This window comes from Dothidotthia symphoricarpi (genome assembly GCF_010015815.1).
Source record: "Dothidotthia symphoricarpi CBS 119687 unplaced genomic scaffold P153scaffold_10, whole genome shotgun sequence".
Taxonomy (NCBI): domain Eukaryota; kingdom Fungi; phylum Ascomycota; class Dothideomycetes; order Pleosporales; family Dothidotthiaceae; genus Dothidotthia; species Dothidotthia symphoricarpi.
In genome coordinates this window covers 971,902-996,652 of record NW_022985017.1, presented here as the reverse complement: position 1 = coordinate 996,652, position 24,751 = coordinate 971,902, and the positions used below count along the sequence as shown (strand labels likewise).

The following is a 24,751-nucleotide window of genomic DNA, read 5'->3' as shown; positions in this document are numbered from 1 at the left end:
CGCTTGTAGTTTGTCCGGTTGACAGCGTGATCCACACTACGCCAATCCTTTCACCCAGCTATGCACGCTAGTCTACGCGTCGCGACATTCAATGTGTCGCTTTGAGCTCTTGAGCCTGCTAATTGTCTTTCTCCAGCGATTCACGGCGCGGAGAAAGCGACGACAGACGACCAACGGCTCACCTCTGCCGCCGCGGCCATGCTCCACGAAATCCTCCTCTCGCTATCCGGACATCCCTCCGCGCTCTTCGATGCCAATCCCAGCCTACACGTGACTTCTACCGCGACCCGCCTTCTTTCGCCCCCTGAAGCCGAGCTATTGTCGTCTATCGGGCATCTGTCGCGCCTCCATCGCAAGACGCGCGACCACGTTGCAAAGATCGCATCTTCCCATTCTTCGACTGTCTGTCGGGCGGTAGCTACCGCCATCACCTCGCATCATCTTGACAGATTCCAACGAAAAATAATTGAAGTAGAGAGCCGCATTCTCAAGCAAGATGCTTCTATCGTTGGTGCATACAGTATCGTGCCGCTGGCCGGCATTGTCAACGAGTTTTCCGAGTGGGTCAAATTGATGGAGTGGCTTTGGAATATCAGCAACTTTATCCTTCCCTCAGAAGCCCAATCCAAAAGCGATATCCAAGATCGAAAGACGGCCTCTGGAGCTGAGATCATCGACAAACTGCGGACAGAAGTTCAGACGGGCTATCCAGACATCGAGGCAGCTGCTCGCCAGTTGGGCAAGGTCGCAGAAGCGTCGTGGCTAAGACAGCTGTCGACCTGGCTCTTGTACGGCCGTCTTCCTTCCTTTGGTGCCTCTGATTTCTTCGTCAAACAAGAAGACGATGAGTCAGACGAACTATCGTTCGTCGTGCAGAATAAGTTCCTGCCCAAGTTCGTTACACGACAAACCGCCTCGTCTATTCTGTTCGTGGGAAAGTCGCTCAATCAGATAAGATGCTTACCTTCTACGTCCAAAGTAATGAGTACTTCGACGACTGTCTCAGAACTCGAACTCCTCCCTGTGCATGTGGAGCAACTCTCTCAAGTGGTTACTCCCGTGTCAGCAGCAAAGCTCTCTGAGGCTGTTGCCAACATTCGACTGTCACTTTCGCGTAATCTTTTACAACACCTTCTACCTCGTGAGAAGATTGTTGAAACACTCACGATCTTACATCAGTTCTTCTTGATCGGTCGAGGCGAGTTTGCTATGACACTGATTGCGGAAGCAGACGAGAAGATTTTGTCTCGACACCGAGGTTTACTAACGAAACCTAATCAATCCGTGAAAGGATTCTTGCTGAAGGATACCGAGATCAATCAGATACTTGCTCGCGCGTTCTCTGTTCTCTCCACGTTGGGCGGGGAGGACGATCACACGGATGATATTCTCGATACTGCAACAGAAATCTTGCATCTCACTACCCACAACTTGTCTGGCCATCGCCCTGGCACACCCGGTCGCGCTAAGGATGCTGACTCCGCCTTGCCACAACTTGTAAACTTCGCATTCGACGAATTGTTATTGTCAGTGCCAATGTCACTTACCATGGATATCCGATCTCCTCTCGATCTCTTCGTGACTAAGGCAGACCTCGATGTGTATTCTTCGATCAACGCATACCTGCTTGCGGTTCGCCGCGCCCATTTGCACTTGGCTCAGCTCTGGCGGCAGAGTTCCATTCGACGTGAACACCCAGGTCCACCCGGTTATCAGTATAGCAACACGGCATACGGAAAAACAGTATTGCGTCGGCGACGCCAGAGAACAAACGAACGCACGCGTCAGATGCGGAGAATCTGGGCAACTTGCTCAGCTGCCATATTCTTCCTCGCAGAGGGTGAAGCCTATTTTCAGGGTGAGGTTGTTCAGGAATCGTTCAAGCATTTCCTATCATGGGTATCCGGACCACGGCGTTCATTAGTTGAGGGATCTAGAATCGCCTCTCCGACTTTTCCAACCACGCCTGGGTTTAGAAAGTCAAGCACCGAAGGCGACATCGAGCAGCAGCACGACCCTGAGGTTCTGGCTCTCGCACATCGTCAATTCCTCTCTTCAGTCGCCTACTCTCTACTCCTTACGGATATGAACTTCACTAAGACCTTGCGCACGTTCTGCACCCACGTCGACGAGTTGGTGGCGTACATCACGCGTCTCAACGTCATCCAACAAAATCTTGACCTAGAGGAGGATGAAGGTATCGAAGACTACGCAAAGAACTACAAGCAAGACGAGAAGGAAATGAGTCTGGAGATGGATCGCGCTAGGAGGAGACTGGACAGCGACCTCAAGGCGCTGGTCGAGCGCCTGAGGGAGATCGACAGCGAAAGGATTGGGGCTTCGGCGCCAGGATTCAAGAGCGGTGTTACTATGCAAGAAGGCATGTTTGAACCGCTCAGGGTAGGTGGGATCGATCGACTTCTCATGAAGCTGGATTGGGGTGGAGAAGACGAAGAGGAGGAGCAGCATGAAGACTTGCTGTAGATGATCCTGCATCAGAAGGAAGTAGGAATTACCTTAGTTTCTAAAGCGAAATGAATATCACCAGTTCTTACCCAACTGTCCTTTGCCTATTGTGGTACACTGCAAATTACCGTCATCGCGTCGGGGAGTAAGACGTCGAAAACATTAGAAAACACAGGTTATAGACAAAAGTAACACATGAAGTGGATTTTACAGAGTATTGCATATCCATGGACGTAGTATACAGAATACCAATCAAACAGTTTAGGCTAAATCGCATGACTGACGTGGGGGGCCGGGGGGCTGGGAGAAGATGCGCACTTGCTCCCGTTCAGAGGGCGAGGCCAGTTCCATCGCCACTCCACCGGTACATGCTCAACATTTCCCGACGTCGCTGTTGTGCCAGTTCGGCATGTTCATCCGGGTCCCTTCCCCGCACTTGCTGTAATGCAGAACGCATGACTTTGCGGAAGTTTCGCTGCAAGCGATTGATTAGCATAGAGTTTCTGAAATCATATGCCTGATGAACTTACTTGGTATTCCGTATTGAGAGTGACGATGCACGCCTCATGCGCCCGCACTATTACTTCACATGCACGTACGATGTTTGCGCTGGCGTCTGTTTGCATCTTATCGGCAATCAGCAGCAGAAGGAAGCTGCCCTGCAAAAGATATATGCCGAAGAGAAACGGCATGAAGCTGAGATCGGGATCATGCTCGAGGATCTCGTTCAGCGCATCGGCTGCGGAGACCGCGTGTCCGGTGGCGTCGACAAAGCTTTGCGTCGCTATCCAGTGGTCGTTGTCATCCAGCAGGGAGATAGGATCCCATTTTCCATTAAGTAAGATATGCAGTGTATGCATGAGGTGCGTGCCATATGCGACTACGATTTTGGCTTGCATCAAAGATTCCTGTGCTCTTGACGTCGGCGAATTGATCGATCGGGCGGAGAGTGTATCCTGATCTTGCACCTCGGCGTTGACCTCGGCGGCGGCGCGGTGCTGCAGACTTTGCAACGACTGGCCGTAATCCTTGAGCTTTTGACTGATCTCGGACGCATGTCCATCCCAGTCGATATTCATGCCGAATCTCGGGTGACTTCTTGCATGGTTCAGGTCGACGATTTCCCCAAGAATAGTCATCAAAGGAAGGAAGAATCCGAAGACAAAGTTTCCAGTGCAGTCAGAAGCGGGACCTCTTCGGCGCATTGCGGGATCTGGACTTCGATGAGCGGAGTCCTCGAAGAGTTCGCCAGCTTGCCATACGTTATCGTCAAGCGGCTGCATGAGACCTGAGCATTCGGCGTCCGAGAATGACAGAGGCCGGTTGTAGCATAGAGCTAGATGGCTGTCATATCGTCAGCCTTGGTCCCACAATGTTTCTCGTTGCAATCAGTTAGCATCTCTGGATCATCTTTGGCAGATGAAGAGACGATGCGTGATAACCTCATAATTGCCAGCCAGGCAAATAAACATCACCATCTATAACAACGAGCAAGTACGTACCGATCTACGGTGTACAAAAGCCACCAGATACGTCTGCGTTCTTCTCGTTGCTCTTCGGTGAGCTCAATAGTGTTGCCTTGGCCGCTCGCATACATTCCGCCCATGTGCTCCAGGTTGAATACATCAGATACGTCTTTGTGAGTCGAATCGAGTGAAGGTGTGACAGGCAACTCCTTGCTTAGTTTCAACTCTTTAGCTAGCGACCATGCAGCGTTCCACCAACGGAGTGATGCAGCTTTGTACTCGCTGGCTGAAATTGCAGTGGCTAGATGCATGTATGTTGCTACATCGTCAAGAGCTGCTGGAGCTCCGGCTGGAAAGGAAAAGTTAGTTTAGAAGGTACTAATGTCACTTGAATGTATAATAAAACTTACGCAGGCTTATTTCTGATACTTGGGTAGGCATACCAAATCCGTTCATTGTAACCCCACAATAGATGTTGTTGTTATCGTATGTCGTACCATTCGTATCAGAATCGTCCAAAGTTTGATGCACGAGAGGTTTGAGGAGACTGATAGTGAGATTGATCAACTTTTCTGACAATTGGCTCCGCGCCGAAGGTGATGACGACAGGTATGGGGAATCGCTCGTCAGACAACCAATCCATAGCATGCTAGCTAATAGTGCTGGACTGCATACACGTGGATTGTGCTGTCTGAGAAATGAACGTTTCCGGAAGACGTAGCCCAGTACATATGGAGAGACAGGTTGCATGAAGGCGGAAGAGGAGCTTTGAAAATATAGCTCCAGTAAATCGCAAGCCAGTGGGATGGGCATGATATTGGCAAGGTGCGGAATCAATGGCTGAAGAACCGGGTACTTCAAGTATTGAGTGAAGTGTGGTGCGCCAGAGTACACGGTCGTAGATGGTGATGGAAAGATCCAGCCCGGAGACCCAGCAACTGGAGAGTGGGTTACAAATCCCATATTGACAGATTCGTCAGGTAGCCTGATAGGGTTTGGTGGTACTTGTGCATGCGCACTATGAGGACTTGTCGCACTATAAGAGCTATCAGAGTAGTCCATGCCATGGCTGTGAGATGGAAGGATAGTATGCATCCCGGTTTGCAGCATTAAATGTGGAGGCTGATACGTAATGTTTTGAGAAAAATCATCCATGGCCGTGTACTGTGGAATGGAGTTGTGTATCAGATGTCCTTGCGTCTGGATGCGAGGCTGAACCTGCAGTTGGAGTTGTGGAACTGTGGTTTCTAGATTTGCATCATTTGTGGTCATCATTCGGTTTGGATATGTCGATGTATGCTCAATCTCCTCCGTTCGGTCAGAGACAGGAGGTTTTGTAAGTGATCTCCGACCTTTAGATAGCTTAAAGCTAGCATAACCAGCCTCGATAGCATCTTCCTGTGACTGCGGAGAGGATTCTTTAGACGACAGCGTGACATTTCCCGCTTTCGCGGTGGCTTGTTGTTGAGCAATGTCCTTTCTTGATGCCTTGCCGCGCTTCTTGCGTTCACGAATGTATTCGCACGTCAAACCAAATTCTATAGTTTCGTTAGTCTAGTTACCATATCAAGCATGTCTACACATTGGTGATCGGAAATCAATGCGATACAGGGATTTTGCAAGATTCCCCATAGATAGTAGAGATGCCACTCCGACTTAAGAATACGCAAGAGGTCTAAGATCTACTCATCGTGGATATTTCGTTCCCCATCTGTTGCGCATTGTTACAAATGATGATGGGACATACCTATACAATGGGTACACTACCATACGAGTCAGACTCCGAGCTCACCTACTGCGAAGCAAGAGAACACTTACTGGCTTCCGTCCGTCACATTTTGTACGTAGTTGGTTGCATTGATCACAAGCTCGACTAATCCTGCGTCGTACCGGTCCTGATGTTGCATTGCTGCGTCCCGACCGCTCGTGGAGCATTGCTTCTTGCTCGCTATGTGAAGCTGCCGCTATTGGCCCATCGGCGTGCGTCGATTGATCAAGGTTTCCGATTTCTTCAGTTGAGAATACATTGTGGGTTTGATAAAACTGCAGCTCTGCAAATTGTGGCGTGTCTGCCCGACCGCCGAGTGATGGGCGCTTCATATGCTGTGTGGCGAACTGGTGTTGTCGCTGATCGACCATGTTTGGCGCGGGGGAATGACTGAACATCGGCAGGTACTGGTGGAAGAATCTACACTCCTCCGAAGCCACCACAGCACCCACACTTTGACAACGGGATTTGAGGCTCAAAATTGAGGAACGGAGGTTCATGCGCCGGTGGATTTGAGCAAGTACCTATGCTAGGAGAGTGGAGAGCGCTGAGAAAGAGCTTCATGCGGTCGGGAATCCGAAACACTGAGCGAGGGGGGTCGGCAAAAGATATTATAAAGATCTGCAGCAAGTGATTGTGTATTTTTGACTACTGTATCGGGGACAACCTATACAATTTGTCGAACTGCTATACTTGCCTAGCACTACATCTTAGCAGACTTCTGTTCGTGGGTCTGGCCCAAAGTGTCAATGCTTGGAGGTGCAGAGTGCCCAATAAACTTGACTGCAGGGATCAGTAGCATCGTGTGTCAGACGTGTATCTGGACCACATGCCGTAACCGAGACGGCATCAGGGCGCACAGGATCGTGCATCGATTCAACGGTCAGGCTGCTCTACTTGTCTTTCGCTTCCCCAGTCGTTCCGTTGCTACTTTGCACACCGCCTGAAAGCCGTTGGGCGATGCAAGCTTAAACCGACGTACCTAGTCAAAAGTGCTCTCCGCGGGTTCAATGGACAATCAGAGAAGACATTGGTGGACTGATGCTAGTCCAACCCCAGAAGTAGGTGTGTGAGCTGTGTTACACCAGAAGGCGGCATGCGAATGCCGGCTCCGCACACACCTGCCGATCGAGCTCACACTCCGTTCGAGCGAGCATGGGACAGCATGTACCGCGGCTTACAGCCATCATTTCTTACTGAATACGTACGGCTGTAACCTTGCCCGCAGACGGGACCTGACAGTCATCACCTGCTGTCGTATAATACACGTGTCATCCATGCCTCATGGCTGTCATAGGTATTGCACTTTGGTGACTGGTTTCGTTAGCGGCAAGCCTTCCCAAGTACGCCTTGACCTGCTTGTTTTCTCCAACTTTTCATAGGAGTAGTGCAATGTGCGAGTTCCCAATGGGGACAAAGCAACGTTCATAGGTTGCCAAATTGAATTCCAGGATCCGAATTCCAGCCTTTACACTGGCTAGTCTGAGTAATTGGCTGGTCCTAGGTATCCGAATAAATCATCCTTGTCTATTATGCGCATTGACTTTTAGAGACGATTGATAGTTTGATCGATGCGGTGGGTCGGTGGAGATTCCACTCGCTGTCTCTTTTACGGTAGGTTGAGTTTGAGTTTCTCAGTTAACCCGCTGCGCTAAGGTTGCATTATGTGTCCGCCGCTAGCTGTGTGAGTATGGGTTGACATTGTGGCTCGACCTCTCAACACCATCTGCTGATCAAACCACGTTGTTGCATCTTATACGGCCAGCTCTCCAAATTTTGCGAAACATTTTTTTGAATATGGACATGATTTACCCTTTCTGATGGCCCGTTCCTCGAAAGCTTGGTGAACTCTCGATGCGACCGCGTGTAAAATATCTTATGACGTCCTACGTGATTCAAGAAGATGATTGTGACTGTCCTCGATCTCGTATTGACCTTGGCCCACCGAGTCTCAGGTATTGCGCGTATTAGGTTACCATGGCGTGAGATTCTTACTACTGACAAGTAACAACTGACCTGCCGAGGAATGTACCTTCTGACAGGGAACGTAGAGCACATCTCTCAAATATTTGCTACATGAGGAGTTGGTAAACACTCTGCCAATATCAAGGAGATGTCCCCCGCACACAAATTGCGTCCTAGAGGAATCGTTTCAAGTGACGTGTTCTATTATGGGTCCTGGCGGTGTTGAGGTACATGAAGGTGACTTTCCTCTTGCAAGCGCGTTAGACGCATGCCAGAATCGCATGCTGCAGACGCGGCGGCGGCGTCATTGTACTATGTATGAAAGTCGAAGACTTCAGCAATCGGTTGACCGATGTAGGCTCGCCATACCTGCTGCCAAAAGCGACTGTGCTTGGTTGACCTAGATTGCCCGAAGGTCGGATCGTTGAGATGAGAACGCTGACTTGTCGAAGCTGATGTGGGGATGGGCACAGGGCATACATAAGTTGTAGATTGATTTGAAAGCCTGCTGCACGTCGAAGAAAGAGAGAGATAACGAAGTAAAGATAAAGGAGAAAGCATCGCGATTCGGGTGAAGTTGCCAAAGTGGACCAAGCCTGACCAAAAATAGTGTTAGCGTTGTTCACGTCATCCCTCCGAGTCGGAGCTCTGAAAGCACAGTTTGACGAGACAACGACGACGATACACACCCTTTCTTTGTCCATTCTGCACACCTGAATTCACGTACTCGCCAAACTAAGCCTACCCCTTCATCATGTCGCTAGAGAAGATCACCACCATCTCTCCCATTACAAACAAGCCACTTCTGACTCGGAATGGCCTCTCAGACGCTGATATTCAATCTCTTCCCGAGACAGCCGTCCGCGCTTTCGAGTCCTTCAGACGCACATCACTTGGGGAAAGACAGAAGATCATCAAGGACGCCTTGAAGTTACTCACTGATCGCCAAGATGTACTAGGCAAAGAACTCACCGAGCAAATGGGTCGCCCTATTACATACACGCCCAAGGAAGTCACTACAGCAGTCATGCGCGGCGAGTACTTGCTGAAAATCAGCGACGAGACTCTCAAAGATACTCCGGGTGAGGCGGAGAAAGGCTTCAAGCGCTACATCAAGAAGGTTCCATTGGGGCCTGTATTGATCCTGTTTCCATGGAATGTTCGTACTCGAGAGTGAGATGAACCTTTTCACGCGTTAACTCATCCCACAGTATCCCTATCTGACTCTCATCAATTCGCTTGTACCAGCACTGCTTGCAGGCAACTCAGTGATACTGAAGCCATCCCCACAGACGCCTACCAGTGCGGAGCAGATTCAACAAGTTTTCAAAGAAGCTGGACTGCCTGACGGAGTGCTTCAAATCTTTCACAGCGGTTCTATCTCTCAAATTGAGTCGATAGCTCGGTCACCGCAGATCCAGCTTGTTTGCTTCACCGGCTCTGTGCCCAATGGGCTTGCCGTTCAAAGCGCTGCAAACGACCGAGTCTCTCTCCGTGTTGGTCTCGAGCTTGGTGGTAAAGACCCTGCGTATGTACGGTCAGACGTTGACGTGAAGTGGGCTGCAGAGGAACTTGTAGACGGCGCTATCTTCAATTCAGGCCAGAGTTGCTGCAGTGTAGAGAGGGTTTACGTTGACGAGAAGATTCACGATGAGTTTGTATCTGCGGTCCAAGATGTCCTCAAAGGCTACAAGCTTGGTGACCCATTCGACAAGAGCACGCACGTCGGTCCTGTGGTTTCCAAGAGGTCGGCAGAAGCTATACAAGCACAGATAAAGGATGCTCTCGAGAAGGGTGCGAAGGATGCTACTCCAGATAACGATACTTTCAAGAACACGCCCGCAGATGGAAACTACGTCGCGCCTACTCTGTTGACTAACGTCACGCATGAAATGGCTGTCATGACCGAAGAAACCTTCGGTCCTGTTATTCCAGTCATGAAGGTCAAGGACGACGCAGAGGCTATCAAGCTCATGAACGACAGTCAATTCGGACTGACAGCCAGCATCTGGACCAAGGACGTCAGCAAAGGTCACGAACTGATCGATGATGTCGAAGCTGGTACTGTCTTCGTCAACCGCTGCGACTACCCTGCACCAGTAAATATTCCATGGTCTCAATCCCTCGTTCTCTGCTAACACGTGTAGGATCTGGCATGGGTTGGTTGGAAAGATTCCGGCAAAGGACAGACGTTGAGCAAGTTCGGTTTCGATCAGTTCGTCAAGCTCAAGAGTTACCATGTCAAGGACTACCCGAAATAGATATCCCTGTGCGGAGATGGGCTAGTATCCACGGTCTGCTAGGAATATGAAACATTGTGGTTTCTCCCTGTCAGAATTGCGACGTGACATTCCTCAACTGAAACCCACGTCATCAGCTGACTTTGTGCGCTACAAGATAGGTACCGAACTGTGTCCACATACTCATCTGTCCCGATATCTAGCTGTACGTGTGGTACTGCGCATTGACCCCAGCGTTCGAAATTTCGCGAAGGTGAAGCCCTTCGTCTCATATATACAGCTCGGATACGAACTATAGCAAGGCGAATTACTCCGGATGCTCGAAGATACGCGATTCTGTTCGCCACATGAAGAATGTGACCCTACGTGAGGCCGTTGGTACGAGCGCTAAGGCTTCGAATTACAAGAACATCTTCAACCTCACCATCACCTCGATTTTTATCAGATTCCATCTTGCGACATCCAATTGCAATACAATTTCCTGGACTCACCAATTCCTTATCCCAATTTTACAATCGATATTCAGATGCCATTGAGATATCCGACTCTGCGAACCGCACTGTCCACGCATGATCTACATTCCAGAGCCCGCCCTCCCGCATCCGATCGAGCAGTAATCTGGAGTCAAAGAAAGCCAAAGCCTACGATGACTAAACCAAGCAAGGGGTGGAAAATTGCCTTGCGGCGGAGATTTCTGTTGACTAATTTTGCGAAGGAGGGCCTGATTTGTCGCCTGCAGCTTATATCCTCTTCTGGCAGTCACAGCTGTAGGTCTAGCCCACACGACCATTTGATCGAGTAGCATCGTTCGTGGCCGTGGTTTTTTCTCTCGCTCGTTCAAGTCTCTTGTTTGTCTCTTTGGTGTGTCTTGCGTCCCATCGTCGCTCGTTACTTTGTCGTCGGTCTTTACATATACTCTTTGTTACCATCGGTCCTTTTCGTTATTTTCTTCCCACATCATGAACCTGAAGAAACTCGTCGCAACCCTTCGACGAGCGATACTCTGTTGTAACGACCGCAAGTCCAAGCCGGAGCCAGCCATGCAAATCGTAAGCCTACCCCCCACACACATCATGCCAGACAGTGACCCGTAGACCAGGGTCTCCCAACAAACGTACGACGCGTAGACATCAGCGCCCTGATCCCCGGCCTCAGCGACTCGGAGCGACGCGAAATCCACGCAAACGCATCCAGGGACGCCGTAAACATCGCGGGCTTACAACTCCAAGCTTCAACTCGTCCGACGACAGCGTCTGCCTCACGGCCAACTACGTCTCATCGACACCCGTCCACATCCCCTTTGCAACTAAATCCTTTCCATCCCTCCGGCCCTCCAACGTCTACTTCCTCGCCGACAAGCGTGTACTCGCCCTCCTCTGTTGCGCCGTCATTCTCAGTACCATGCGAGCCAGTCGACGTCGCACTAAATGCTGCTTCGACGCATCTCCCTAGCTCCGTGCCGACCCCGCCACAGCAGCTACATGATGAGGATTCCTCACCTCCTGTGCGGACAAAAAGCATGCGGGGCGAGGAAAAGGAGGCAGGTTGTGAATCTAGCTCCGAAGACAGCTTCAAGGAGGTGAGGACATCGTCAGCAGGCGGGGCGCAAGGGAGCATACATGCAGGCACAGCGGATCTGTGGTATGAAGTGCAAGTGAAGCAAACGGGTACGGATGCTGATACCGAGACGGTGGGTCCTTGGGGCAGAGAAACTGTGTCAGTGATGGAGGCGGTGGACGTGCCGAATACAGGGAGTAAAGAGGAACAGAATCTTGAGGATGGGGAGAGCGGTTCGAGGCTCGAGAGCCGGTATAACGCATCTACTTTGAACGACGGGGTTGTTGGGAAGGCTGCGGAAGATACGAGACTTGTGAATGGAATGAAGAGCAATACGGGGTGGGAGGAAGGCACCTCCCTGGAAAACCACCAAGATTGACGAACAAAGCGTGCTGGGAACGTCGCACAGGTTTGTACGGCGCAGTGAAAAGTCACTGGGACGCTGATAGAATGTATTAATCTAATACCGCTGAGGTGGAAGAGACTCGTCACAGAGGATCGTGGGCGTGAGACGCAGTGAGACGCGCAGGTCTGTCTGATCAAAGGACGTAGTACTAGGCCATCACTTACACAGGTTTAGTTGAATCGTTATCAAAGAATATGGATATCAGTATTAGAATTCTGTGTAAAGCACATTGTTGCTTGTATCGCTTACAAAAAGTGCAGTGACAGCCGTCCTGCAGCAAAGTGACAGGCCACGATATAGGAGTTATCGAAAATTCGCTCGATCCCGTGCAGAATAAAGATTAGAAAAACGCTAAAAGGGGTATTGGGCAGTACAGAGGGTATATCGTGAAACAAAAAACGCCGAAACCTATCAAATCGTTCTCCACGTCTGTAATCCTCGAGCAAGTTCTTCTCTCTATCGCGTCGTTCGATTTCCGTTGTTGAGCTCGCCGGTTCACTCGAATCATCTAGCTCGTACCTTGGGGTGCATGCCATGTCTCGAGCTGAATTCAGAGATCGGGGTCGTCCTCACTGCAGACATCCACCTCAGGCAAGTACTCCTTGAGCTGCATCATGATATTGCGGCAATGCACGACCAACATGGCGATGGCGAATCCGTTCCACACATCGAACCCCGCGTTGTCTTTTTGTTTGTTTTCACTCCGCTTCTGCTTCTTCTGTTTCCTTTTCTTCTTTTGTTCTTCCTCCTCGTCAGGACCTCCGAAGTCGAACGTGGCCACTAGTCGAATTTGAGGGACCTTGCTCTCGTAGGTTGGCGGATCGTATCGGACAAACGCCATGACCGTGTGACTTGCAACGACGCCGTACAGCGTGGGGACTTCCGGCACGATGTAGCCCAGGGCGGCTTTCTTCTCAAGGGCCTCGGCCCATAGTTCGTGGAGGCGGCCGAGTTTCCATATCAGCTTCTGCTCTGAGGTATATATATCGGCCCTCTTGTCCCATGACACGGTCTGGAAGAGGGGGTATGCGTCCCAGAGGGGCTTGATGTCGCCGTCTTTCAAGGCCCAGTCGGTATATTTGTCAACAGATTGTTTGAGGAGATATTCGGGAGTCCGTCTACCCGCCTTCACCTTGGCAACATTGCGAACAAGCCCACCGAGGTCGAAAAGAGGGCTGAGTGCTAGTTGTGCTGTCGATGTGTGAGTTTTGGTTCATTCGTATGAGCCGCCTAAAAGCGAAGATACTTACCATGGTAGGTTGAGCCAAGAGCTGGTTTGATGAAGGCTTTTTCCGCGTTGACTGTGAACAGATCCCCTGGTAGGCCGCTGAAGCCAAAATCATCAATCCAGTCGATTGGCAAGAGCGGTTCACGACCACGCTGAGCCAGTTTCTGGAACAAGAACACAGCATCCTCAGGCCAGCCAGCTGCTCGCAGTTCACTAGCTTCTCTATCCAAGGTTTGTCTCTCATCCTCAACATAGACGGTCTTGGTCTCCCCTAGCATGTACCTTTGATCTACCACCGTGACGTTGCCAGTAGCGTCGGATTCATCCTCCGAAGATCCAGGCTCTTCTTCAGGATATCTAGTCTTGACCATGTATCCGCACGGCGAGCTGGGGATTAGTGTGTCACCATCAAAGTCGTAGGAGCGCTTGAGCGAGCTTGGTGGTGATGGCGGCAACAGCGTTACGTCAACATCGCCGTATGGGCTCGATGTTTGAGTGTGCCAGGTCTTGACTCGCGACCCCGGGCTCATGTCCCGTGCCTCTGGTGTTGCAACATGTTCTTTAGTAAGTCGCTTCCGTAGAGGAATTGCGGGGACCTTGAATGGCTTGTCGCGTCGTTGCTGCGTTTTTCGAGGACTGATGTAGTTCCAAAGGCGCTCTTTAGCATTCTGCAGAAATGCCATAGCGATGGTACTCTAAGGGATTGTAGTGAGCCTTGGAGATTCTGGCGTCGTGATGCGTCGTATGTGTAAGTGAGATGGTTCGCGTCCTGAGCGTGATAAACAGCGTGATGGTCGAATGTCAATGCGTCATTGTTGCTCAGTCGCGGTGAAGGTGAGCGCGAGGCCGGCTTTTACCCCTCACTCAGCGATGAGAACAATGCCTTGTCGTGTACAAAGGGTGGCTTTAGCATTGTGAGTACTGGATGGGCTGGGGATGATCTTGGCAGTAAATGCAGGGAAGGCGCCAGGCTGCAGTCAGGCAGGAGCGATCTTAATCTGATAAGATTTTGCGATCCAACCCCGCCCTGCACACTTCACCCCACTAAAAAAGTTGAGCCGCCATTCGAGATTCATATTTGATCACCCTAGTAGCGATCACGCAAAGATCTGTACCCATATCAAGCAAAGCCACAAATATGACCGCACCAGAGACTTCGGCGGAGGACACTCAGGTCCTCGCTCTCCGCAACATCCTCACTTCAGAGCGAGAGGCCCTCGCGCGCCGTTTCCGCGCTCTCTTCTCCCTCAAATACCTTGCATCCCTCCAGCCTCCCAGCGAGCAGACAGTCCCAGCAATCGAAGCCATTGCTGCAGCATTCGGATCGCCTTCTGCACTACTCAAGCACGAGCTTGCATACTGCCTCGGACAGTCTCGCCACGATGCTGCGATCGCCCCTCTGCGACATGTGCTCGAGGACAAGGAAGAGGACTCAATGTGCCGACACGAGGCTGCAGAAGCGCTTGGTGCAATAGGCGATCAAGGAAGCTTAGGGTTGTTGAAGGAGCTCAGGGACAACGTGCAAGAGCCGGATATCATTCGGGAGACATGCGATATTGCAGTGGACAGGATCGAGTGGGAACATGCGAAGAAGCAGGAGAAGCTGAAGAAGAGGTAGGCTATAAAATGTCCAAACCCGAGGGTAGATGCTAACTAGGGATCAGCGACTTCGCCTCCATCGATCCTGCGCCGCCACTAGCCCAGAGCACCGAAACGCCGTCGATAGAAGACCTCGAGAAGACGCTGCTTGACACCAAGCTGCCCTTGTTCCAGCGCTACAGGGCCATGTTTGCCCTGCGCGACCTTTCCTCGCCGCCCGATCTGCCTACAGCTGTCCCAGCTGTTCTGTCGCTCGCCCGTGGTTTCAGCGATCCATCTGCACTTTTCCGTCATGAGATCGCTTTTGTCTTCGGACAGCTGTCGCATCCCGCATCCATTCCTAGCCTGACTGAGGCGCTGAGTAACACAAAAGAAGCGAGTATGGTACGACACGAGGCCGCAGAGGCCCTAGGAAGTCTGGGCGACGAAGAGGGTGTTGAAGAAACTCTGCGAAAATTCTTGGATGATCCAGAGCAGGTGGTGCGAGACAGCGTAATTGTGGCACTAGATATGGCCGAGTTCGAGAAGAATGGGGAGGCGGAGTACGCGATTGTGCCACAACCACAGGCTGTCGCTGCTTAGGGGGTTTAGTCGAATGGGTGCATATTTGAGGCGTTTAGGTTACACGAGGAATGTATATAGAATTTTGCAAGTGAAGGCTCGCGCTCAGTTGTTATTGTTCCATCTGTAGGACAGTGATAAGTATACAAGCAACAAAACGTTGAGCAATATGAACTTACTTGTGGCCACAATCGCACTCGTAGAAAACGGTGGTCCCTTCGTCTGCACCACGCAGTTGCTGAGTATAGTAGCGCACCTCCTCTTTGCCGCACTTCTCGCAGGGGTGGGCGATGACACTGGTTGTGTTTACATCACCCTCGGAGATAGTCTGGACTTCAGACCGCTTTGCGCGCAGAGCCGAGGGGAAGGCTGTGGGCTTGGAGTGTGTAATGACTGTCTTGGAGGAAGTATCTGCGTACGATCAGTCAGTTCGCGATTGTTTGCACGCCGTTCGGAGGCGCGCATACCTTTGCAGGATGCGCCGCAAATGCTGCAGGTCAAAATGGCGTTCAGCTTGCCTGCGCTGCCATCGAGCAGGTTTCCGCAGTCACCGCAGAAGACGAGAGAGCCGATTGCTGACATTACAGGGAGTTTGACGGTTTTGAGCGTGTGAGATTGACGTGGTGAGGATTCTGAGAAAAAAGTTACAAAGTTACCAGGAATCGCGAACTTTGCGGGGAGCTTCCGCAGCTAGAGCGCAAGGGGCAGGCGGTCAGACGCGTCCGAATTGGAAGGCGCAGGTCCCCATCAATGGCTTTCACTCTGCCTAGCCCGCGACCAGCACTGCACTCCCCGACGATACAGACGCATCACCGACGGCAACCTGCTCTGTTCCGCCATGCGTCTGTTGTTGCCGCCGTAGTGACTCGCCAAATCACACATCCACGCACTCTGTCAACCCTCGTTGCCTGCACACCAAACCTACGCTGCCGCAACACTCCACAGGCGCATCATGGCTGGTTACGGGAATGACCACTGGCATAATGGCGGCGGGCTACCATACCGTCCGCCGCCTACCGTGGACGAGGCTATTCCGTACTCACCCTTTACCTCGATAGTCCCTTTCTCGCCGGGTCAGTAGCTCGCCTTCACCCAAACTATCGCTCAAGCGTTGCTCTCTCACCTGGATTTTCACAGTAAATTAACAGATTGCAGACATCATCCCGTTCCCATCCGCCGAACCGCCGACTCCTCCCTCCACTCTGACACCAGACCAACGAAACGCTGCGACGAAGGCAATCAGTATTCTGAACGATGAGATCAAGGGTCAATCGACAGCTCAGCACCTGAACAACACGCTTCGGCAGCTTCAAGAATTACTGGACCCGGACGAGCTGACGCAATTGTAAGGATCAACAATCTCCGCTGGGTGAGACTGAGAGTTGACCATCTTCTAGCGAATTCAAGCCAATGCCGCAACTCGTAACGCCTCCGCCCGAAAGTCCTACGAAGGAGACAAAAGGCTCAGTTTCCGACTATACATCTGCCCTCAGCCCTTTCGCGAGCCTGTTGCTGAAGCAAACAAACATGAGCTTCACGCGTGAGCTCCATCGTTACCCGCGTTGCGTCACCTGCTAACAATACCAGCACTCGGTGTCAAGACTGCTGAACGGCCTCGACAGTACTACGTACCTCCTCGGAAAGCTGCGCCCCCACAGCCGCCACGGCCTGTCCCTCAGACACAGTTCGCCAGCCTTAATGGCATTGCGTCTACGCAAAATGCGAATCTCTCGCACACGCTCAGCGCACCACCCTCCGCTTCCACAAAAGCGCCTCTTGTGCTGATAAAGTCTAAGAGCGTCCGTCACGAAGAGTACAAGCGATATGACAATGTCGAGGTGACTGAGAGCCCGTCGCAGAAAAAGGTAGAGAGCGGCGCCACTGCCCTACGACCCCATGAACGAGAGATCGCCGACAGAAAAATCGAGGAACTGCAGTCTTATGTAGAGGGCTTGTCTGAGGAAAAGGATGACATGGATGCCTCGGAGAACTTCTCGCGAGTCTCAACCGCCGACGCTGAATTCAACGTTCTTCTCCCCAAGGCGATGAACCACCTTTCTGACAGGATCTCAACTGTCACTAACCTTGGCCGCTTTGCCGTTCTCCCTGTGGACCTAGTCATGCAAATTCAGTCGCTATTAGAGCCGGCGATCAATTCGACTAGTCAACTTGGGTTATTTCCTCGAGATGATGAGGAGCTCAACTGGTCCGAGAGTCTCGAGAAGGCCAAGTTCGCGCTCAAAGCGTCCAAGCTTGTGTTGAACACCATGATAGAGGGACGCGACGATTATCGAATGCGTCGTGAAGAGATCATCGATGTGATCATTAACCTCATCAAGGCGATCAAGGATGAGTGCATAATTCCAGTTGTTCAGTCCCGACGTATTGGCAGCTCACAAAATTTGTTCAGTACTGCGACTGGTCAGAGAAAGGATTTGCTTGCGGTTCTGACGTTGTGCGGGAGCGTTTTCAGCCATTTCGCTACTTTGATCGGCAAATTCAATCTCTCAGATCGCGCGCTGAATGTCATGGAATACCTGTCACTAGAACTGCTCGTGGAACAGAACAGCGATTCTGAGAAGGATTCGGTGTTTGGCATCCAGAAATTTGAACAGTTTCGCCAGAAGGCTATGAATGTCATTGCTCAAATATTTGCTCGACACGCAGAACAAAGGTCCTCCATTCTCAACGGCATTCTTAGCAATTTGGAGAAGCTGCCCGATAAGAAGGCGAGCGCCAGACAGTTCAAGTCAGCACGTGAAGTGCCTATTATGTCTATATCTGCGCTGTTCATGCGCTTCATTCAGGTTGCCGCGATGAACAGAGAAACTCAAAAAGGAGCAAGCAACGATATGCACGAGGAAGAGGTTAGCGATTACGAGCCAGGAACTTCCATTCCAGAGAAGAGGAAGAGAGGAAAAGGTGGTCGCTCACCAGATCAGATTGCCAAAGAGCTAATGGCCAACGCCAATCAGATCGCTGCTCACATTGCTCAGTCTCTCATCGACAGAGCTTCGAACGTTTCCAAAACAGGCGACAAACCCTTCCGCAACCTATTGGATCTCTTCATTGAAGACTTTTGTAACGTTCTTGGTTCTCCCGAATGGCCTGCTGCTGTTCTACTTATCTACCAGCTGCTCGCTCGCATGGTCTCCATGCTCCAGGGTGAGAATGCTACCAAGGTATCTGTGGTTGACAAGGACATGGCTCTTGCGACGATGGCAAAGATGGGCTGTGGTGTTATTGACTTCAAGCACCGTTTGAAGCAACTTAAGCGTGGTCTGGACATTTCACAGTCAGATCTATCTTCAAAACTAGACCGTCTCGCGGATGATGCTTTGAATGGAGTCCTTCACGACATGGATCTGCTCGCATTCGATGGCCCGTACCGGATGCTTGTCGAATCGCTGAACGACTATCTGGAGTGGCAGCCTGGTCAGGAGGACCCTCATCTCCAGTCTGTCAGCGGTTGTCACGTCACTTTGTGGCTCGATTCGGTTATTCGAGCCTTTTCGGAGCAGGATACAGATGCGCCTCGTCCACAAGCGGCTCAGCACTTACAGGACCGCTTGGAATCTATGATTATGGATTCGAAGTGGCTCGCTCGGGAGTAGTAAGTATATCCACTCCAATTCGCAGGATGATGTTTGCTAACAGTTCATCAGTAAGTATCAAGCCGTCACTGAGCACCAGAGCAAACTTGCCGCTGGCATTGTCACACTGCAGAGTCCAGTCTGCAAGTTCATTCCTCGAATGGTCAACACAATGCTACAATACAGCCGAGATAAGAACTCTTCAAAACTCCGGTCAAGAGGCATGACTGGGCTGGAACAGTTGATTGAAAAGGACCCCCGCATCATTGACGAACAGACCATCAAGGGTATGGTGGGTCAGTTTTCAGACAACTCACCAATGGTTCGTGATCACACTCTTTCCTTGGTATCGAAATGCCTGGAGCAGGATCCCTCGTTGGAACGCCACTTTCTTCCCAGCATTCTCAGCCTCACTCTGGATACGTCCAACGCTCCTAAGAAGAAAGCCATCAAGCTTCTGAAGGACATTTATGTTGGTCCGACCCAACAACACAACAGGCTACAAATCGCCGCTTCACTGCTTCTACCTTCGCAGGACGACGAGAAGGCTATTGCAGAGCTGAGTCGTAACGTCCTCGAGGAGATCTGGCTGAGCTCTACAACGTCTAGCGCCAAGGCAGATGAAAACCACCTCCGACTTGATCGCGTACAGAGGGCCTCGCTCATGATCGACGTCACTCAGAAGATCCATGGGTCACCAATGCACTTAGAAGCTTTCGAGAAGTTTTTCCTACATGCCTTGTCTTCTGAAGCCAAGGCCCCGACTAAGAATCTGCAATTCTGCCAGAACCTTGTTGCTGACATGATTGACGGAGTAATCAGTCCTGAATCTATGCCGGGAGCGAAGCCACAAGCACACATATTGAGCGCTCTCAGCATCTTCGCCAAAATCAGGTCGACTTTGTTTACCATGGATCAGGTCCAGTTGTTGAAGCTTTACATCAAAGATCTTGCCACCGAGGAAGATCTTCTCTTGGTGCAACCCACGGTCACTATCTTCCGGCATGTCTTCCCGAACCTCCCCGCGCTTCAGCAGGCATTTGCGGAAGAAGTGCGAGCGAATTTGATGCGGATGATCTCCAGGCTTGCTATGTGGGCAGCTCAAGGGCAACCCACGAGCAGAGAGACTCTTGTCCATGTCGCTCATTGCTTATGGATTGTTAGCCCCATGGCGGATGAAGGCTTGACTAAGCTGTTTGCGACAATTTCATCGATTATCTGCCAGATACGACCCTTCACATCCTTGACCAAGGAGCAAGCAATGGAGAAGCGCATCAAAATCGGTTCCTATCTGATTCTCCTAGGCACATTCGGGAAGGTCTGTACTTTTGATCAATACATTGACAGGTTTCGGGAAAGGATTGTCTTGCAAGCCCGCAACTTCATCAGCAAGCAGCAGGCTACAGAAAAGCAAATGCAACCTCTGCTAGCTGGGAAATCGTCAGCCGCTCTCCTTCTTCTGGATTCCGTCCGACCATTTACAATGCAAACATGGGGCATGGACATTCGAGAGCAGGCATTGCTGAGCATGGGTGAAATCTGCCAGCAGTCACCTGAGCTCTTCATGCGCGGAGAAGTGGAGAAGGTTGTTAAGCTCGTCTTTGTCAACCAGGATAACGACCAGCTGAAGCATGTGGCTCTCACGTTCTTCAATGAGTACTTCACGTTTGCCGAGCGACGTTCTGAGACTGGTGCGGAGATCGCTGTAGGCAGTGGGGCTGTCAATGGCTCCGCACGCCTAGAGACATCGTTCGTGGCCAACGAGAATGACTCTGCGACACTACACCTGGCTCAAAAGTTTTTGACAGATTTTGTGGACGTCGCACTGAAGAACAAGAACCAGCTTGCGGAGCTTGCGACCAATATCATTGCTAGCATCAGTCGACAGGGTTTGGTTCATCCTAAGGAATGCGGTGCTGCGCTTGTTGCTCTGGGGACCTCTTCGAACAGCAAAATCGCGCAGACGGCTTCTTTGGAACACAGGCGGATTCATGAGAAACAAGAATCGTACCTCGAAAAGGAGTACATGCAAGCTGTGCGTCTGGCCTTCAACTACCAGCGGGATATCTTCAACGATCCTCATGGAATGGTTGAGGAGAAGTATAGCCCCAAGCTCGCCAGACTGTTCGAAGCTTTGAAGATTGGTAAGAAGGCTACCATCAAACGATTCGTCGAGAATGTGTGCAAGCAGATCGACTTTGATCTGTCGAAGTTGAAGGCTGATGGGGAGATTCCTGACGCTATTCTCTTTGCGCGCTTTTGTCTGGAAAACTTGAGCTTGCTCGACTTCCCGCGCCTCGAGGAACTGGCTGTTTTCCTCAACGCAGTCGAGGCTATTATCTTCAAGAACACCGGACCTGCCGTGGCATTAGCTATCGAAACCGAGATGCCGAAGCAGTTTATTGGCCTAGAGCAGCCGCTGCCACCGAGTCAAGAACACTTCCAGCATCAATTCCACCACAGCGCCGACATGAACCTAGCATTCCCGACCAGTCTCACCCCAGCCCCGATACCATCACAAATCGCCCAGCCAACCATCGACGATGCCCGCCTCCGCACAATCACAACAGCCTGCATGATCCTACAAATGGTATGGGAAACACGCACCTTTGTCCGGCGCTGCTACACCGCAAAATTCAGCGGCCGCATCCCGCAGAAAGAATACGCAAAGCCCGCCCAACGCAACAACTTCATCTCCGGCAAAGAGCTCTGGGAGCGCCTCACCCCTATCATGAGCGCGCTCGCCTCCCGCGAAGCAATGGTCAAGCAGTGCTACGACTTCGCTGACCTGCTCAACGTCGATAGCGAAGCGAAAGTCGGCAACGACGAGGATGATGACGAAACGGCCTTTGCCGCTGGATATGAGACGCCGCCTGATAACGGCGAGGCGAGCGCGCCCGTTCCTACTAGTGGCCGCGGCAGGAAGAGGAAGAATAATGTTAGTTTGGGGAATACGCCGAAGAAGGCTAGAAGTAGGCCGCTGGGTGGCGCGAAGGGCAAGAAGAGGAGTTCTAGGACGCCTGAGGGCGATGATGAGTCGGAGTAGGTGCCTTGACTCTTGTTTTTTTTTCATTCTACTCCCTGAAGTGGTGGCGGTGTGGAGAAAAGTTTTTCCCCCTTCTTTTCTGCCTTTCTTTCAATTCTTCCTTTTACGGCGTTACGCAGGTGGGTTTCATCGTCGTCATCATCATCGGAGATACCCCCTTGGCTTGGTTTTGATGCGTGGATTGCTTGCATGGCATGGCATGCATGTGGTGTATTTGGCGTCGTCGTTTTATGTTCTCTTCATCGGTAGATTAGGGGGGGTTCTTCATAGTATCGAGGGTGCTGGAGTTTTTGAGCATGTATGGGGTAGTTCTTCTAGCTTCTAACTTCTAGCTTCTAACTTCTAGATATTCGATGAATATATTGTATTCTCGCTTTGTAGATTGTGTGTTGATTCAACGGATGGTGAGTGTCTTGCTCGTCGTGTGCTGTGCTGTGCTACACCGTCTTTGGTTAAAGTTGTCACTTTAGTAATATTGTCGTACATGCACAAGTTTTCAAAGCATCAAGGATAGTTGAATAATTGATTGATTGATCGATCGACCAATATCGAAAAGGCAGCGTCGGGGTATATTATCTCAGATCCGTTCATCCATCCATCCATCTGAGTCAGTTCATCTCCATCCCCCATGTTAATCCATATCTCCCTCCATGTCTCCCTCGCCTCAACCCACCCACCCCCCCAGCCACGCAAGCAAGCATTAATTCATCCCCACATTTCGCCCCAGCATGCCCAGTCCAGTCCAGTCCAGACATACCAAAAAAAAACGCCAAAACAACTCCACTCAACGCAGCACAAAGCAGATGGAAACCCACCCCACTCCTTTTCCCAAGTAGCCATCAAACGCCGCAACGCTGAAAATGCACCGCACCGTACCGTACCGCACCGCACATCCCAGCACGGCAGATAAAACGCCAATAACAAAAAGCGCGATAAAAAGATAGAGAAAAAAAAGTGCTAGACATACCTCATCCTCGTCACCATCATCCACATGTAAAGTAGGCGCTACATGGCCGCCCACCCCCCAACATGCGTCAAAAAGCGATCCACAGCGTCGACCCAGTCCTGCCCATGCAACGTCCCAGCGCGGCGCTTCTCCCACAACCCCTCCACGAGCTTGGAGAGCGCAAGCAACGCCGACTCACCAGCGTCTTTTGTCCCGTCATTACGCACGATGCGGACGCGACCGCCCGAGAACTTTTCGCTCAAGTCGATGCTAAAACTTGCATCTCCGTCGGGGGGACAGTATGCGTCTTCTCTCGGTGCAGGTATAATCGGTAGTTGCCCATGTCCTTGATGCAAATTCAGCGTAGCGGGGTGAGTTTTTCGGGGGCGGAACAGCGTGCCGCGAACGGAGAGGGTGAGGATACGCAGCTGGCCTGCGCCGGAGCCGAGGCGGATGATCCAGTCCTGGAAAGCTTCGTACATGATTTTGAACTCGACTTTGATGGTCCAGGTGTTGTGGCTGTAGAAGATTGCGAGGGTTTCGGCGCGGACGAGGCGTGAGACGGAGGCGAGTGGGTGCTGCATTTCGGCTGTGAAGGTGGATACGCAGTAGACGAGGGGGCGGTCGACGACGAGCTTGGCGCAGTGGCGGTAGATGTTGTGTCTGATTTCGGGGGGGAGGGTGAGGAAGGTGGTGGGGGGGATGTGGTGCGTGTTGGGGAGCGGCGGTGGTGTGTCGTCGTCGACGCGCTCGAGGTGGATGGCTTTGGACTCGTGCAGGGCGAGCGACTGCTGGAAGACAGCCCAGTGCTGCTGCAGCACTGCTTTCTCGTCCCGACGCACGTTGTCCAGGCTGTGGTTGCGCGAGTGCGAGATGGATAGGGCGTAGTCCTCGGCTTCCATGCATTCGTCCGCATCGTCGTCATCGCCTTCCGCAGCGCACAGCTGCAGCTGCTCCAGGCTCGGCGCGTCGGGCAGGCTCAACGCGCTCGACGGCAGCCAGTAGTCGGGCGTCGAGGGGAGCGACGTCGGCTGGCTCTCGAAGCCCGCATCCACATCCACGTCATCCAGCTCACGCAACACATCCGTGGCATCCGAGACATCCGAGTCGGAGTCGGAGTCCATGGCGGCGTCGTCGACATAAGCCAAGCTGTTGAAGCGCGCCATCTTGGGCGGCATCTCGCGGGACGGCGACGAGGGCGAGGGCAGCTGTGTGGCGGAGCGCTTGCACGAGTGCCGTGAGCGCGAGGACGGGCGGCGTCGAGCAGGCTCCAAGACGCGTGCCACGGCCATGTTGATCTTGCGCCCACGCGCCTGCTCTGCACCGCTGTCGTCGCTGTCGGGCCCACCCTCGCACAGCACGCAGCTCGTCGTCTGCACGCTGGTGTCGAGCGGCTGGAGCTTCGGGGAGCGCGCTTTCATGGCCTCGGCGTCGTCGGGCGGAGTCTGGCCCGTGACGGAGTAGCGGCGCTGGGTAACCATGGCCGTGGTGGTGGTTTGCGGTGGTAGTTGTGGTTGAAGATACGGAAGAGCGGTCGGGGGGAAACGTCGCGGTGCAGTCAGTGCAGGATTTCTCGTAGGATTCCCCGTCGATGTGCTGGCAGGCTGCAAAGACGCAGACGCAGACACGCGCAAGGGCAAGGGCAAGGCTTGCGGGGTGCAGCGGGTGGGGAAGCCTTGCTATCCGTGGTACTCTATCGATTAGCCCGCTACCAGACGACGACTACGATGCAGTAATCACGAAAAAGCGAGCGTTGGCGTCAGCGTCAGCGTCTAGGTATACAGGTGAGTAAGTGAGAGTGAGTGAGAGTTTGAGAGTAAACAAGCGAGAAGACGCGGTGAAGCTGGACAACAGGGAGATTCCACAAGTTACACGACGTTTCAAGTCCCGCAAAATGCCCATCTGCCTTC

General features: G+C 51.9%; 10 protein-coding genes across 10 annotated transcripts; 6 read left to right on the top strand and 4 right to left on the bottom strand.

The window, feature by feature from the left end:
• The first annotated feature begins 53 nt into the window (after positions 1 to 53).
• Positions 54 to 2,555, top strand: P153DRAFT_366973 (Spc98 family protein). The gene has a single exon (XM_033668163.1). It carries the CDS (start codon positions 199 to 201, stop codon positions 2,482 to 2,484), a length of 2,286 nt encoding a protein of 761 aa, XP_033523972.1. The 5' UTR covers positions 54 to 198; the 3' UTR covers positions 2,485 to 2,555.
• A 239-nt stretch (positions 2,556 to 2,794) lies between these two features.
• P153DRAFT_385788 (uncharacterized protein) lies at positions 2,795 to 6,071 on the bottom strand (the record flags this gene model as incomplete). The annotated part of the gene is made up of 6 exons (XM_033670464.1): positions 2,795 to 2,941; positions 2,997 to 3,810; positions 3,969 to 4,281; positions 4,343 to 5,470; positions 5,680 to 5,695; positions 5,751 to 6,071. The coding sequence occupies 6 exons, from the start codon at positions 6,069 to 6,071 to the stop codon at positions 2,795 to 2,797; spliced, it is 2,739 nt and encodes a 912-aa protein (XP_033523971.1).
• A 2,348-nt stretch (positions 6,072 to 8,419) lies between these two features.
• P153DRAFT_385787 (betaine aldehyde dehydrogenase 2) lies at positions 8,420 to 9,926 on the top strand (the record flags this gene model as incomplete). The annotated part of the gene is made up of 3 exons (XM_033670463.1): positions 8,420 to 8,824; positions 8,877 to 9,764; positions 9,813 to 9,926. The coding sequence occupies 3 exons, from the start codon at positions 8,420 to 8,422 to the stop codon at positions 9,924 to 9,926; spliced, it is 1,407 nt and encodes a 468-aa protein (XP_033523970.1).
• Positions 9,927 to 10,864: 938 nt separating this feature from the next.
• On the top strand, positions 10,865 to 11,841 carry P153DRAFT_385786 (uncharacterized protein; the record flags this gene model as incomplete). Its single annotated transcript, XM_033670462.1, has 2 exons — positions 10,865 to 10,954; positions 11,005 to 11,841. The coding sequence occupies 2 exons, from the start codon at positions 10,865 to 10,867 to the stop codon at positions 11,839 to 11,841; spliced, it is 927 nt and encodes a 308-aa protein (XP_033523969.1).
• Positions 11,842 to 12,064: 223 nt separating this feature from the next.
• Positions 12,065 to 14,025, bottom strand: P153DRAFT_396836 (uncharacterized protein). Its single transcript, XM_033671513.1, has 2 exons — positions 13,119 to 14,025; positions 12,065 to 13,059 (listed from the first exon to the last, which is right to left on the bottom strand). Exons 1-2 carry the CDS (start codon positions 13,777 to 13,779, stop codon positions 12,419 to 12,421), a joined length of 1,302 nt encoding a protein of 433 aa, XP_033523968.1. The 5' UTR covers positions 13,780 to 14,025; the 3' UTR covers positions 12,065 to 12,418.
• Positions 14,026 to 14,130: 105 nt separating this feature from the next.
• Positions 14,131 to 15,384, top strand: P153DRAFT_366967 (deoxyhypusine hydroxylase-like protein). Its single transcript, XM_033668162.1, has 2 exons — positions 14,131 to 14,710; positions 14,761 to 15,384. The coding sequence occupies exons 1-2, from the start codon at positions 14,235 to 14,237 to the stop codon at positions 15,275 to 15,277; spliced, it is 993 nt and encodes a 330-aa protein (XP_033523967.1). The 5' UTR covers positions 14,131 to 14,234; the 3' UTR covers positions 15,278 to 15,384.
• P153DRAFT_396834 (DNA-directed RNA polymeras-like protein I subunit) lies at positions 15,362 to 15,880 on the bottom strand (the record flags this gene model as incomplete). The annotated part of the gene is made up of 3 exons (XM_033671512.1): positions 15,724 to 15,880; positions 15,436 to 15,667; positions 15,362 to 15,380 (listed from the first exon to the last, which is right to left on the bottom strand). Exons 1-3 carry the CDS (start codon positions 15,836 to 15,838, stop codon positions 15,362 to 15,364), a joined length of 366 nt encoding a protein of 121 aa, XP_033523966.1. The 5' UTR covers positions 15,839 to 15,880.
• Positions 15,881 to 16,036: 156 nt separating this feature from the next.
• Positions 16,037 to 22,269, top strand: P153DRAFT_316672 (uncharacterized protein). Its single transcript, XM_033664997.1, has 5 exons — positions 16,037 to 16,329; positions 16,412 to 16,601; positions 16,654 to 16,796; positions 16,844 to 18,869; positions 18,922 to 22,269. Exons 1-5 carry the CDS (start codon positions 16,209 to 16,211, stop codon positions 21,893 to 21,895), a joined length of 5,454 nt encoding a protein of 1,817 aa, XP_033523965.1. The 5' UTR covers positions 16,037 to 16,208; the 3' UTR covers positions 21,896 to 22,269.
• Positions 22,270 to 22,399: 130 nt separating this feature from the next.
• On the top strand, positions 22,400 to 22,853 carry P153DRAFT_21991 (uncharacterized protein). Its single transcript, XM_033662618.1, has one exon. It carries the CDS (start codon positions 22,524 to 22,526, stop codon positions 22,803 to 22,805), a length of 282 nt encoding a protein of 93 aa, XP_033523964.1. The 5' UTR covers positions 22,400 to 22,523; the 3' UTR covers positions 22,806 to 22,853.
• On the bottom strand, positions 22,853 to 24,713 carry P153DRAFT_22019 (uncharacterized protein). Its single transcript, XM_033662619.1, has one exon. The coding sequence runs from the start codon at positions 24,320 to 24,322 to the stop codon at positions 22,901 to 22,903; it is 1,422 nt and encodes a 473-aa protein (XP_033523963.1). The 5' UTR covers positions 24,323 to 24,713; the 3' UTR covers positions 22,853 to 22,900.
• Between the last annotated feature and the right edge of the window lie 38 nt (positions 24,714 to 24,751).